At 40.4% G+C, this 14,768-nt stretch overlaps 1 protein-coding gene across 5 annotated transcripts in view; it reads left to right on the forward strand.

Annotated features, from left to right (window-relative positions):
- Nucleotides 1-14,768, forward strand: part of LOC138759367 (phosphoribosyl pyrophosphate synthase-associated protein 1) — a 53,166-nt gene that overhangs the window by 37,529 nt on the left and 869 nt on the right. For 3 of the 5 annotated variants that reach the window (XM_069929623.1, XM_069929621.1, XM_069929622.1), the window contains 2 exons: nucleotides 12,621-12,691; nucleotides 13,995-14,141. In XM_069929623.1, the coding sequence (XP_069785724.1) occupies nucleotides 12,621-12,691; nucleotides 13,995-14,141 (218 nt within the window). The remainder of the gene's footprint in view (nucleotides 1-12,620; nucleotides 12,692-13,994; nucleotides 14,142-14,768) is intronic. The other 2 variants (XM_069929625.1, XM_069929624.1) reach the window with 1 other exon arrangement.

The following is a 14,768-nucleotide window of genomic DNA, read 5'->3' on the forward strand; positions in this document are numbered from 1 at the left end:
AGATTTGATGAGGAAGTCTTCAGATGACATGGAAGTTGCTATTGTCGTGAATAGTGAGGAAGATTGTGTAAGGCCACAACTGGGTAGAGATCACAGGAAGGTTGGGAAGATCTGGGATTTAATCTCTAAATATGAGGTGATGCATTTGCGAGAGTTGAATCAGGATAGGGCATGCACATAGCAGAGCATGATAAAAATGTTAATGAATAGGTCCTTTTGTTTCACGTCCCTTAAAAGTAAGAAGTAAATAGGCTGGCGAAGAAGGCATTGTGGCATGTTTGCCAACGTAGTTTGCGCAGAGAATGTGAAAGTTCAGATGTTCTGTTGAAGATGAAAGGGGAAAGCTTGTAGTGTTTATTTTTACATTGTAATGGTTGCTGGAATGGGCTGCCTGGGGATGTGATGGAGCTAACTCTTCCCTGACCCACCTCACAGGCACATTCTCAAGGATGTGACATTTTTTAATCTGAGAGATTCTGACTCTACCCTATCAATCCCTTTCACAATTACTTAAACTTCTATTAGGTCTTCCCTGAAACTGTAGAGGGGAAAAAAAATATGTTCACCTCAAAATCAAGCAACACCCTGGTAAATCTCTTTTCTGCCATTTCCAAAGACTCCACATCCTTCCTGTAATGCAGTGACTGCAGTTGACCACATTACTCCAAGTGTGGCATAACCAAATCTTTACAGAGCTGCAACATGCCTTCATTACTGTCTAACTCAACGCCCCTACCAATGAAGATAAGCGTACCAAACATTTTCTTTACCACCCAATCAACTTGCATGGCCACTTCCACCAATCTTTGGGCTTCAACCCCCAGATTCCTCTAAACATCAATGATTTCAAGAGTCCAGGCATTAACTGTATACATTCCCCTTCCATTTGACCTCCCAAAGTGCAACATCTCATACAGTCCAGATTAAACGCCATCTGCTGATTCTCTGTATATCTGTAAAAGATCCTGCTATATTTTTGATCTAACACCACCCTCCTCCACCTGGCAGAACTTGTCCTCACTTTAAACAACTTTTCCTTTTAACTCGCCTCACTTCCTCCAAATTAAAGGAGTAGCCATGGGTCCTAGCTACTTCTGCCTGTTTGTGGGCTTTGTTTTTAATATAAGTATAAAATGTCTTTGGATTCTCTTTATTACTACTTACCAAGGATATTTCAGGCACTTTTGGCCTTCCAAATGGCCCGTTTGAATCCTTTCCTACAAACTTTGTTCTTCAAGGCCCTCTCTGATTCTAGCTTCCTAAACCTTTCACATGGATCCTTTCCCTCTTTTTGACAATTCCTGCTCAATAACAGCATCTTCTAATTCACCCCATAAGCTCTTGTCCAATAATGTTTACCTTCCCCCAATTCAGCTGTTCCCACAAGCTCCAGAAATGATCACTGTTCCCAAACTCCAGTCACCTGGCCAGGCTAATTTTCTAGTGCAAAGTCTATTTTGGTCTCTCTTCAAGTTGGACTATCCACATACTGCTTCATGATACTCTCTTGGGTTCCCAAACTAGGGAACCTCCTTGTGAGGAAGTTGCTTTTCCAGTTTGGGCATAATTGGTTCCTTTTTCATAAATCCCACCTTCCCTGGAAGAGAGTTCAGTGATCTATGTATTTGAAGCTCTCCTTCCTTTCTTAAAATCCTGGGTGGTAGTGAGGAAAGAACTTTGGTAATTGCAAGGTTCCTTGTCATTGTTCACTTTAACGATAGCTACTGCCATGCCCTCTTCATTCCTCTTGGTGGCCTCCTCAAATAACTGTATTAAATTTGTGCAAGACAGTTTCCCATGCATAAAGCCAGATCGGCTCTCTCTAATCCAAATGGAGATGGATCAATAAAGGCACCACATTAGCCACCCTCACCGGTAACTATCAATGATGGTAGAAATCCCTGCCTGTGCTCCCACAATTTCCTGAAGTACATTTCATGCATTCTGAGTCCTCCAGCATCCCCTCATCAGTAATGTGGACTCTCTAAAACGTCATTCTGTACTTCCCCAAACTCCCGAGCATCCATAGCTTTCTCCACAGTAAATACAGATAAGAAATATTTGTTTCACCCTTGCCTGTCTCCAGTGGCTACGCACTCAGTTCAAGTTTAATATCATCTAACAGCCGGACAAAGCAGCATTTGTCCGAACCACAGTGCACACACAATACACAGCACATACTAATCATATATGCAAAAAGATATAATAAAATAAATATCTGGAAATATTTTGGAATCATTTACCCGTTTCATTTCTAACAGACCCAAGGGCACAGAATACAGTTCATCAATTTCACAACCTGCGATAAGGAGCTTTTTCCCCAGTCTGATTTTGATGCTCTTGTATTTCCTTCCTGATGGTAATGGGTCAAAGATACTATGTGCTGGATGGTAGGAGTCCTCACTAATTCTTTGAGCCTATTTAAGCAATGTACCTAGTGAATATTATCAATAGAGAAAAGGGAGATCCCAGTGATCTTAGCCATTTTGATGACCCTCTGTATTGACTTCTGGTCTGATGCTTTGCAGCTACTGTCCCACACAATGATGCAGCCAGACAGGACGCTCTCAATTGTGCTGTAAAATGTTGGCAAGATGAGGGCTGATAGCCTTGTCCTCTTCAACCTCCTTAGAAAGTGTAGACATAGCTGCTGCGCCTTCCTGACAAATGAGGTGGTGTGAGTCCAGGATAGGATATACATTATATGCACACCAAGGAACTTTGAGCTCTCCATGATGGAGTATTGATGAGTCATGGAGAGTAATTGGCCTTCATCCTTCTGAAATCCACTGTCATTTCCTTTGTCTTGTCCATGTTGAGATTCAGGTTGTCGTTCTTGCCCCATTTGATGCGCTTCCCAACCTCCCCTCTGTAAGCCGACTCATCATTGTTGCGATGAGACCAACACTGCCGTATCATCCACAAACTTGATTCCCTTTGAACCGCATCTGGGCAATGCCGTCATGAGTCAACACAGAAGACTGCATTGATTCTTAAGGGCCCCTCATCTCTCCCTGGTAACCTTTTTTTTGAATACTTTTAATTTTGTGGTCAAACATGTATCAAGAAATAACCATTACTTAAATGCATAAATTGAAAAAAATTAATGGTAAAAGTTGTCCATATTGGCAAACTACCCCATCCCCTCCCCCCCCCCCCCCCCCCAGCAAAACCCCAAAATAAAAATGGAAAGGAAAGAAAAAGAAAATAGATAAAAAGAGAAGAAACAAAAAAGCAGGAAAAGGGGAGAAACTGTCAGAATCTGGAATCCATTTCAGAGGATCTAATTCCTTTTCTTGCCTAGATCTCAAATAGGGGAAAGATCCAGGATGTAGAACTCAGGAACAGGATAAGTATTCCCTAAGTATTCAACTCTGTGTTCTGCAAGTAAGGCTGCCATAGCTGCAAAAACATGTTATACTTCCTTAGATTCTGTAATTTTCTCCAGGGGAGCACAACTGTGCATTTCCGCATTTCATCAGGCTAAATCCAGAAAGGAATCAGACTTAGAAGTAGCCACAATACATCTCCTAGCCACCACCAATGCAATTTTAAGAAATTCTAATTGATAGTTTGGCAGCCTCGTTTGGGGTCTTGCGTCCGCAGAATTTCTGAGGAGAAGCAATTCTGGACTTTGTGGCAATTGTTTCCCAACAATCTGGTCTAATAAAATTCTTACATTTTCCCAAAAAGGTTTCACTTTAGAACATGACCAGGTGGAATGTAAAAAGGTTCCCCTTCACCTCATCTAAAACATGTATCCAATATATTAGAATTTAATTTATGTAATTTCTATGGGGTAAGATATAGCTGATGCAAAAAATTATATTACACCAATCTGTATCTTGCATTAATTGTATTGGTTGTGCAGTCCTGACGAAAATCAGTCCAATCTTACCACCAATACTAAAATTCAAGCCTGATTCTAATCTTTGTTTTGATATATAACTCCTGCTTGAGAGTTCACGACTGAAGTAAGGAATACATTGCAGATGTAAACTTCCTTGTTTCCCTTTTTGAATCAAAATCTTCATTTCACTACATTCTGGTAACGTCATGGCCAGTCCAAATTCATCTCTGATAAAAGTTCTTTATTGAAAATAGCAGAAGATTGTGTTGTTAAGAATATTATATCTTTTTTAACTGTTCAAATGACATTAGTTGCCCTTGCACATAACAATCTTCCACAAACCTTATCCCTTTACCGGGACCATGTATGTAAAATTTTTTAAAGAATTCATCTATTTTGAGTCGAGAGCATTTTTGAAGCTATTTCTCCCTTTCCAATTAAATTATTCAACGTACCAAATATTCAAAATGTGGTTTGTTAAAAGTTCTTATTTTTCACCAGAAATAGATTTAGTATCCCATTTATATGAGATCTTCTGCTATTCTCTCTGACTTTGTACTGTTCAATTTCCACCCATGAAGGCTTGCATCTTCCATCAAAGAGGGATGTGACAAATTTCATCTGGGCCACCCAATAGTAATATTTAAAATTTGGGAATGACAAACCCCCTCACCCCTCCCCCCCTATGATATTTCCAAGTTAATTTTTCCATGGAGACTCTGACTAACTTACCTTTGCAAAGAAACTTCCTAACTAATTTATTCAAATTTTGGAAAAAAAATTCTGTGTAATGGTATTTGAAGAGACTGAAAAAGGTACTGTGCATGCAGGAATAAATTCATTTTAACACAATTAACTCTTCCAATCAAAGTTATCTGAAGAGTTATCCATTTATTTAAATCTTCAACTTAAGCAAGGGGAGGTGGTTCATTTTGTATAAAAGTTTCAAGTCATTATCCTTTTTGATCCGCAAATGCTTAATCTCATTCTTCAGCCTTCTAAATTGCGTATTTCTTTAAAAATTTGTATAATCCCCATCAATTAACGACATAATCTCACTTGTATTCCAATTTATTTTATACCCAGAAACCCTCCTGTAGTCTTCCAGTTGTAAATTCAATTTTGCAAAGAAGTTTCTAGTTCTGTCAGATATATTAATACATCATCTGCAAACAGACTGATTTTTATATCCATCTTGGTTGATCCTGAACCCCCTAATGTCTGGATCTCATCAAATAATTTCCGTCAAAGGTTCTATAGCCTATACGAAAAGAATCAGAGATAATGGACATCCTTGTCTGCTAGAGATACTTGCCCATTTATCACAACTCTGGCCTTAGGTTCGTTATATAGGGCTCGAATCCAATTTATAAAGTTTTGACCTAATCCAAATCTTTCCAGCACTTCAAATAAAAAATCCTACCCCAGTCTATCAAAAGCCTTTTCTGCATCCAAGGCAACTGCCACACCTAAGTCTCCACTTTTCTGGCCAAGTCAATTATACTAAGAAATCTACTTCCATTGTCCGGTGATTGACTTTTCTTAACAAGTCTTGTTTGATCCTTATTTATCAATTTTGACAAAAATCTCACTAATTTGTTTACTAAAGCTTTGGCTAGTATTTTAGTCTGTATTTAACAATGAAACAGTCATCATATAGACAAATTTCTATGGATCTCTATCATTTTTTGGGAATTACTGTTATTATTGCTGTTGAGAAAGAGTCCAGCAGGGAATGTGATCCAACCACTTGATTTACTATCTCCGTAAATAGAGCCATTAACAAGTCCTTAAATTCTTTATGGCATTTTGTGAGAAACCATCCTTGCTGGGAGATTATTAACGTGCAGTGAATTCAATGCCTCCTTTATCTCCAATTGAGTAAAAGATGCATTGAGTTCCATCTGCTCTACCAAGTCCAAATTTGGGAAGACCAATTGTGACAAAGAATCATTTATTTTATTAATATCTCCTTAAAATCCTAATTTGTATAATTTGGAAAATAATAATTTCAAATCCTTATTAATTTCCTGTGTCTTATAAGAGATTCTATTGGCTTCTTTCAATTGCATTAAATGTTCTAGAGACCTGCTCTGTTTTCAGTTGCCAAGATAGGACATCGTGAGCTTTCTCCCCCAGCGTGTAGTACCTTTGTTTTTTTCTCATTATTGCTTTCTCTATATTGTAAGTTTGTAACGTATTATACTCAAGCTTTTTATTAATAAGTACTCTTAGTTTCTATTCTGAGCTCCTCAACTGCAGGTCCTTTTCCAAATGATGTATCTCGTTCCAATTTATCTAATCCCCTCATGTATTCTTTTTTAGTTCTCGAAGTATAACTAATTATTCAACCCCTTAAATAAGATTTTAAGGTATCCCATTTCATAAATTTATTGGCAGTAGAATGACAGTCTCACAGAAGATCCCAATATTTCTTCTTATAAAGTCACAAAATTCAGATTTTCTCAACAACAATGTATTGAAACACCATCTATATACCTTGTCCTGCTTATCAGGCATAGTAGTTGATAATAATAGAGGTGAAGGGTCTGACAAAACTCTTGGCTCGTACTCAATTTCCATTATTCTATCCTGCAAAATATGGGCTGATAGTAAAAATAAATTTATTCTGGAGCACGAATCATTCTACTGGAGTAAAAGGAATAGTCTCTTTGTCTTGTATGTAATTTCCTCCAGGCATCCACTAAATTCAGCTCTCTCGTTGAAACTAAGGTGGCTCTAGCTATCCTTTCCCTAGCCACTGCTCTTGTTGTTTTGTCCAGAACGGGATCCAGACAAGAATTAAAATCCCCTGCCACTATTTTGATTTGCATCTGCCAATAAAGTTTCCTTTAAAAACTTTTCATCTACATTTGGGGCTTATAGATTTATCAGGGTCCAAGATTCAGAGTATATCGGACAGTATACCTTCACATACATACTTGCTGGGTCATTTACAACATTCTGTCTTACAACTGGAAGATTCTTCTTTATTAAGATCACCACTCCCTTTGCTTTAGAATTGAAGGATGATGCTGCAAACTGGCTTACCCAGGCCTTTTTTAATTTATGATGTTCCTTATCAAGTAAATGTGTTTCTTGAAGGAAGGCCAGTTCTGCTCCCATTTTCTTAATAAGCAAATATTCTCTTCCTTTTCACAGGGTTGTTTAAACCATTAAGATTAATACTAACATACTTTACCACATTTCCCATTATCACAGATAATTGTTATATTGATTTTTGTTGTCCTTTGTCCAATCTATCTATCCACTCTCCCTCCCCCAGAGATCAAAATTTCCTTTTATTCCACTGCTGGACCAAAATCTGCTAACAGTTCCTATAGAAAAAGATGGAATAGAAGAGTATATAGAAATAAAAAGATATAGATATTTTCATATCTATAAAAAAAATCAAATCAAAACTTAAATCCGCCCTATAAGTGTTGAGAGATGAGCTCAAAACACTACCCAACTTACTATCATGGGTTGTGACTAACGCACAAGTACACATCTGGTGTGACAAAGACAAACCCTGACCTCCCCCACCCCAATCTCCTGGAAATTAATATTATACAAATATTAATTTTGTTCCTTATTTAATGTTTCCAATATATTGCAATAATTACATACAAATGTAAAAATAACATTTTATTGCCATCTTCTGTTCTGTCATCCCTCAAATTCTGGCAGTTGATTAACAAAGTCTGTAGCACGTTTTCACCATTTGGTATCATGATCTTCGGGCTGGCAGGATGACGTAAAACAAAGTCATAACCCTTTTTCCATAAAGGATTCTTTATAGGGTTAAACTCCTGTCAACGTCTCAAGAGCGATGCATTGATGACCAGGTGGAAGAAAAGCTTTCCCCCACCCCTTTCATATTCAAGCGGTGCCCCCCTCCCCTTTCCTTTGCTTCATTGGCCACTGCTCTAAGAATTTTCTCATGATCCTGAAATCATAAACATTTAATTAACAAGGAATAGGGCTTCTGGCCTGGAAAGGTAGGGGGATGGGAGGGGGCAGCATAAGTGATCTGTACGCTCTCTCTATTTCAATGTTGTCTCCCACTTGTTCCAAAATTCTAGGTAGCCAGTTTTGAAAAGATGTAGCGAGTCAGCATCTTCAATGCCTTCCTTAAGGCCAACAATTTTAACATTATTTCTCCAACTAAAATTTTCTAGAACATTGACTTTTGTCCCAAAAATCTGACTTTTTCCTGGTCCCAGGTGCTAACATCTTCGTCCAAACTGGTTTCTTTATCCATTACTTTACATTTCTCTTCAACATTAACTCTTTCATTTAGCAACTCTATAGCCTCTTCCATCTTCATTATTACTTTTAAAATATTAAGTTTCTTATTTGTATTTTTCTCTTTTCTATCCAAAGCTTTTAAAACATCATCAAAATTATGTCTTGACTTAACTTTCTTTGCATTTTTTTTCTCCATTGCCCTGGCAGCTTCTTTTTCTTCTACTGAAGTTAATTTTTCCAAACTCTCATTGGAGTTGCCATTTTGTGATGACTCCTCTTCCTCGATTAGTTTGGACTTCTGCAGTCGATCTGTTGAGTCGCACATGTGCATAATAATGCACCTGTTCGTTGAGTCAAGGGTTCCCCTGCAATTGCTTCCATCACCAACACCATTGACATCGTAGCACTGGAACCAGGAAGAGATGTTTCCATTTGGGAGGTAGGGCAAACTTCATCCCCAGGCTTCTAACTGTGCGAGGGCCTTTGCTCCCTTGTTACTTCCTTCTGCCAATGTGTTCCAGAGGCTGCCAGGTGCATCTTGTTCTTCTTTGATCCCATTAATAAATAAGTTCAGCTATTGTTTCAGCAAAGAAGGTTATTAAAAAATTAATAAATTAAACCTGTTTTTTTACATATTCCTGGAGGCCTGAGAGTTCAATCTGATCTCTCACCACATCACGTGACTCCTCCCTGGTAACCCTTTTGCTCTTAATATAGTTATAGAATTTCTTGGCTTTGGCAGACAAGATAGAATCCTATCTTGTTTTCCCTTTCTGCTATCCTGATTTCCCTCTTGAGTGTACTCCTGCATCCCCTATATCTCTCAAGGGATTCATGATCCTAGCTGACATGCATTGGTTTTTTTTCATGACTAAAGGTTTAAAATACTGGTTAGATAGCAATTGGAGTATTGTGAGCAGTTCTAGCTGTTACACTATAGAGAGATTTAACGGCGCTAAATGGAGTGCTGGGGTGACAGATTACAGGATTTTAGTGTGGGGAGAGATTAGATGTGCTAGATGTGTTTATCTGTGAACAAAGCAAATGGATTGAGGGCGCAGGTACTTCTGAGTTGCTGCATGTCATTCATGGGAGCTCACCCCTGTGGAATTCACAAATCACTACCAACATTCTGGAATAGGGGATCAACATTTCAGTCATAAAATTAGTGCGAAAAAGTAATACCACACCCCCCACACACACAATGGAACTGTGTATAAGATTGAGAGGCATAGGTGGAGCAGATGATCAGAATCATTTTCCCATGGTAGGGTATTGATACCATAGGATTAAGGTGAACAGGTGATCTGTGATTGATAACCATGTGCGAGGAAGTGGAATCCATTACAATTGCTAAGTTTGGGAAAGTTTGACAGGCATTTAAATCTTATAAGTGTAGAAGGGTATAATGTCATTGGGCAAAAGGTTCAGCATAGATACAATGGGACAGAGAGCCTGTTTGTGTTTTACACGCTTGATGGAGACTAAGCCTTCAAGACACTGAGGCTACAATTTTTTTTTTAATGTCAATCTAGTGACAAGTCCTAGTGATGTACTTCTGTTGGAGGGTGATTGAGTGTCTGAGAACTGTCCAGTAAGAGAGAAGAGCTTCCTCTAACCTGTGGCCTTTCGCACATATCTTGCTCCTGCTTTTCTGGTGTTGTGATTGGTGATTTATTGCATGTTTCAAACACTGTGCAGGACTGGATTATTTCACTTTCACCGCTGCTGGCTGTGATTTCACCCGTCGATTCTGAGGCAAATGAAAATTCATCCAAGTTCCTTAAAGATGAGGATATGGGTTGAGATTTGGAAGAGTCAGGGGAATAGAGGGACTCCCCAGTCCTGGAGCCCTTCCAGTGCCGCACAGTTTCTCAACTCATTGTTTCAAACCCATCGAGTTCCGGAGAAGTGGTTGACCAAGCCTTTTCCTTCAACTGAGCCCGCTGGGTTTGGCAATAATGAAGCTTTGTCTGTGTGAATCCCAAACACAGCAAAGTCTGGAGCCGTCCCAGAGCGATTGCTGGGTGTTGAATGCTTGGTGTTTTATTTTAAAGGTGGTGAGAGCTTTGGGGCAATTTAAACTAGTTTCTTGCAGTTGTGCCAGAGAAGCACAAGATGTGTTAGCTGAGGAGACCACTCCATCCTTGTTACCAAGGGAAGAAAGCCAGAGGTTCTGATGCTTTGTCAGTGCATTGGGTGGCGTGGGTCTCAGTTAATACATGCTGTGTCCCACTCTGGTATGCTGGAGTTGAATAAAATGCACATTCTACAACTGGCAGTTCACTAGGACACTAGAACTTGTCCTTTCATGTTTAGATCTTCTCTGTAATCTACATTCACTGCAAATGATAGCGTTTTAAATAATAAATAAATATTGAGATTATAGGGTGAAAATTGTATGGCAGAAAATAGATAAGGAAGTATGAGGACTAAAAAGGGCTTTAAAATGAGGTTAGCAAATCTAGTAAGGAGAATCCCAAGGCATAGATTTCATAGATTGTTTTAAAAACGAGGAGCAAGAGGATAATTAGGGAAAGGGTAGGTCCACTTGAGGAAAAAGGAGGAAATTGATCACTGGAGCCAGAGTAAGCTGGAGAGGCCCTAAATGAGAAGGTTTCATTGGTCTTCAAGTAGAAGACAAGGAGGATAGTGAGTTTGGTATGTTGTCAACGTAGAGGACGGTGTGTTGGGTGTCTTGAAAAATATTCAGATGGATAAGTTCCATTACCTTGAATATCCAGGATACTGAATAGGGCCAGGAAGGGGATTGTTGGAGAATTGGCAGAGATCTTTGAGTCACTTCAGCCTCGGGTAAGGTCCCAGAGGAATGAAGCATCTCCAGTTTTGTGCCCTTGTTTGAGAAGGGCAATGGAGATCAACTGGGAAATTCTCGGTCAGTGGTAGGAAAATTGCACAGGGTTCTTAAAGACAGCGTTTAGAAAAGTGCAGATTTGGGATTATCAGCAGGACGTGGCAAGGAAAGTCCGTTTCTCACATTTGATCAAATATTTTGAGGTAATGAAGATGATTGATGAGGGCAAGGCAGTGAACTTCAAGAACAGTATGTTCCTGTTAGATTGAAGGCTGAGGCTGATGGGATTAGAGAAACTTGACATGTCAGAAGACAGCTGATTAGGTCTAGTCAATGTGGCTTTGCGCATGGGAAATTACTCTCACAAATTGAGTATTTTGAAGAGATCATCAAGGGGGAAGGATATTGGATGTTGCCTACATGGACTTGAGTCAAGCCTTTGACAAGGTTGTGATGGTGGAATGATCCAGACAGGTGAGCTTGCTATTTGGATACAAAATTGGCTTGCTGCATGGAGTCAAGAGTGTGGTAGTTGTGTTGTTTTTTTCAGATTGGAGGCCTGTGTCCAGAGGTGTATCATAAGGATCTCACCTATATTATACTTGGATGACAGTGCTGTTAGTAATTTTGCAAATTACACAAAATGTGATAGTACAGTGGTCATTGTGGAAGATGATCTAAGTTTACCATAGGATCTAGACTACTGGATGGACAAATAGGTCAAGGGAGATGGAACTTAACGAGGTGTTGCAGTTTGATAGGTCAGACCAGGACAGGATTTGCACATTGAATGGTAGGGCACTGGGGAGTATTGTAGAACAAAGATGTAGGGAGACAGGCACGGTTCTCTGAAAGGTAAATAGGGTGGTGAAGAAGGCATCTGGTGAGCTTTCCTTCATTGGTCAGGGCATTGAATACAGGAGCATGGATGTGATGTTACAATTGTTAAAGCTATTGGTGAGACCACACTTGAAATATTGTGTATAGTTCTGGTTGCCCAATCAGATTTAATTAGGGTGGAAAGGGTGCAGAAAAAAATTCAAAAATATTACCAGGACTAGAGGACTTTAGTTATAAGGAGAGGTTGAATCGGCTGGGTCTTCAATAGCTGGAGCACTGGAGGCTGAGGGGAAACCTCAAAGGTTTATAAAATCATGAGGGACATAGATGAGGCAAACAGTAAGTCCTCTTTTTATCCCTATATAGGGGAGTCTAAAACTATAGGACGTAGATTTGAGGTGAGAGGGGAAAGATGTACTGGGCACCCAAGATACCTTTTTCCACGCAAAAGGTAGTGGCTCTGTGAAACAAGAGGAAGTGGAAGGGTACAACCACATCATTTAAAACAACTTGACATGGGATAGAAGAGGTTTAGAGGGATATGGGCCTAACCTGGTGAAATGGGACTTGCTTAGTGGTCTACTGGGTTAGCATGGATGTTGGGCTGAAAGGCCTGTATCATTCTGCCTCAGGACGTAATTCACTCCACTGCCATCCCCATTCTTCACCACAGCCTGCAATCTCTTGTACAACTTGCCCTTATTGCCTGTTATTTGTGGAATGAAATGAAGTCCAAAAGATGCTGCCGACACAAAATGTGCCTTTTCTTTGACTCCAATTTGATCAAAAGACTGATGTTGTGGACTTGTATTTCATAAACGCAACATTCCTGATGTATGTAACTGGTCTCTTTCCATTGCACAGTGATGATGCCCAAGGAAAAGCCTCCCATCACTGTGGTTGGAGATGTTGGTGGAAGAATAGCCATCATTGTGGTAAGGAGGCAATTCCACAGTTTGCTGTCATTGGCTATTGCTCTAAATTTCTTGTGTCCCTCAAATGGTTGTAAAAACTTCTATTTAGCCTGTGCTGTTAATTTTTAGTTTTAAAGTAATTAATCCTGTTTATTGAAGTCCAATCATAATGTTTAATGAGCTCATTGTGTGGGACCCACAGCTGAGCCTTGGTTGGAAGGGCTTGCTTTTCCCATCCTGGAGCATCCCCAAGTCCTGTCCAGTAAATGTGTTCTTTGTATAATCACCGTGATAGGGGCAGCATTATTCAAGACAAGGTGGAGATTTTAAAATTTAGACATAGAGGACAGTCGCAGGCCATTTCATCCATGAGATGATTGTGGGCTTCAGGAGGACCAGGAACAACCACCCTCCACTACACATCAACTCTGTTGTAGAGAGAGTGGAGAACTCCAATTCCTTGGAGTTCACTTAACTGGTGACCTATCATGGATATTCAACATCTCCTCACTTGTCAGGAAGGTGCAACTGCACTTTCTGAGAAAACTGAAGTGGGCAAGGCTACTGGACACCATTATGTCAACCTTCTACAGGAGCTCTATTGAGAGCATCCTAGCCACCTGCATCACAGTGTGGTACAGTTGCTGCAGTGAAATGGATTGGAGGTTAATCCACAGGACCATAAGAGTGGCAGAGAGGATCACTGGAGTCTCCATCCACCACCACCCCCCCCCCCCAACAAATTGAAGTGATCAACTGAGATCCAAAGAGGGCATGCAAAATCATTGAGGGCCCCTTCCACCCCGCACACAGCATCTTTTAGCTGCTCCTGTCGGGGAAAAGATACAGGAGAATCAGAGCCAGCTCCACCAGGCTGAGGAACAGCTTCTTCCCACGGGGCAGTGAGAACGACCAAAAGAACTGCTCACACTAATCACCTGAGACTCTCATTTGCACAAAACCATATTTATTTATTATTTGCATTGATGAAATACTTCTTCTGCTTATGTATTATTTCTCTGTATGTGTGTTATGTCCGGTTCTGTATCTGCATGTCTTTGTACCGAGGCTCAGTGAGCTCTGTTTCTTCAGATTGTACTTGTACAATCAGATAACAATAAACTTGACTCAACTGGTGTGTGCTGTTCATGAAGAACAAATACAGTTCAAAAAGAAGACTGGTAAAGGGTCTGAGGGGAAGCGAGTAGGCAAAAAGGCACTTGGGGCATTGGTCTGCGTACAGTTGGCATGGGGTCGTGGACAGGCAGGGTCAGCGCGGGGTGGGGTCCCTGCTGATGTTGATTCCAGTGGTTTGTATTCACAGGATGACATTATTGATGACGTTGATGGCTTTGTGGCAGCTGCTGATATTCTGAAGGAGAGAGGTGCTTACAAGATCTACGTGATGGCCACTCATGGTCTCCTCTCTGCCGATGCCCCTTGTTTGATAGAAGAGTCGGCAATTAATGAGGTATTAACGTTACCAGGTCTGGTGTTATAAATGAAAGGACCTTGTTTTGTTGAGGGTGGTGAACAAGACAGTTGAGATTGGTGGAGGTTCCAAGGACGGTTGAGATGAGATAGAAGCAGGAAGGTTGTTTCCACTGGCAGATGAGATGAAAACAGGGGAACTGATGAACTCTTTTCAGCCAATGGAAAGGGAAATGGTGAGGAATTCCAGTCCTTGGAGATGAAAGGGATGTGGCAGTCCCAGTCAGGATTAACTACACACACACCGCCTCAAGCTTTAGGGAAGTAGATTTCAGATGGAGATGAGGGAGGGGGATCTGCTTCTCCCAGAGAGAAGTGAAGCTGTGGAATACGCTGACCATGGGAGAGAGTTTTTTGCATGGTCGGAGAATTAGGGTTCTGGGCTGATAGGTAGAGCTGAGTCCACTGCCAGATCAGCCTTAATCATACTGATTGCTGGCAGATTTGGCAGGCCAGAGAGCCGACTCCTGCTCCGATTACTCATGCTCTCATGGAGGGGCTGCCCCAGGATCAAATCTTGAAGGGTCCTGGAGGCTCTCACGACATGCAAATCGCTAGATGAGCTTCAAGGGGTAGAAAGCAACAGGGTTGTGACTTTGTGCCTGAT

The sequence above is a fragment of the Narcine bancroftii genome, chromosome 3, assembly GCF_036971445.1.
Source record: "Narcine bancroftii isolate sNarBan1 chromosome 3, sNarBan1.hap1, whole genome shotgun sequence".
Lineage (NCBI taxonomy): Eukaryota > Metazoa > Chordata > Chondrichthyes > Torpediniformes > Narcinidae > Narcine > Narcine bancroftii.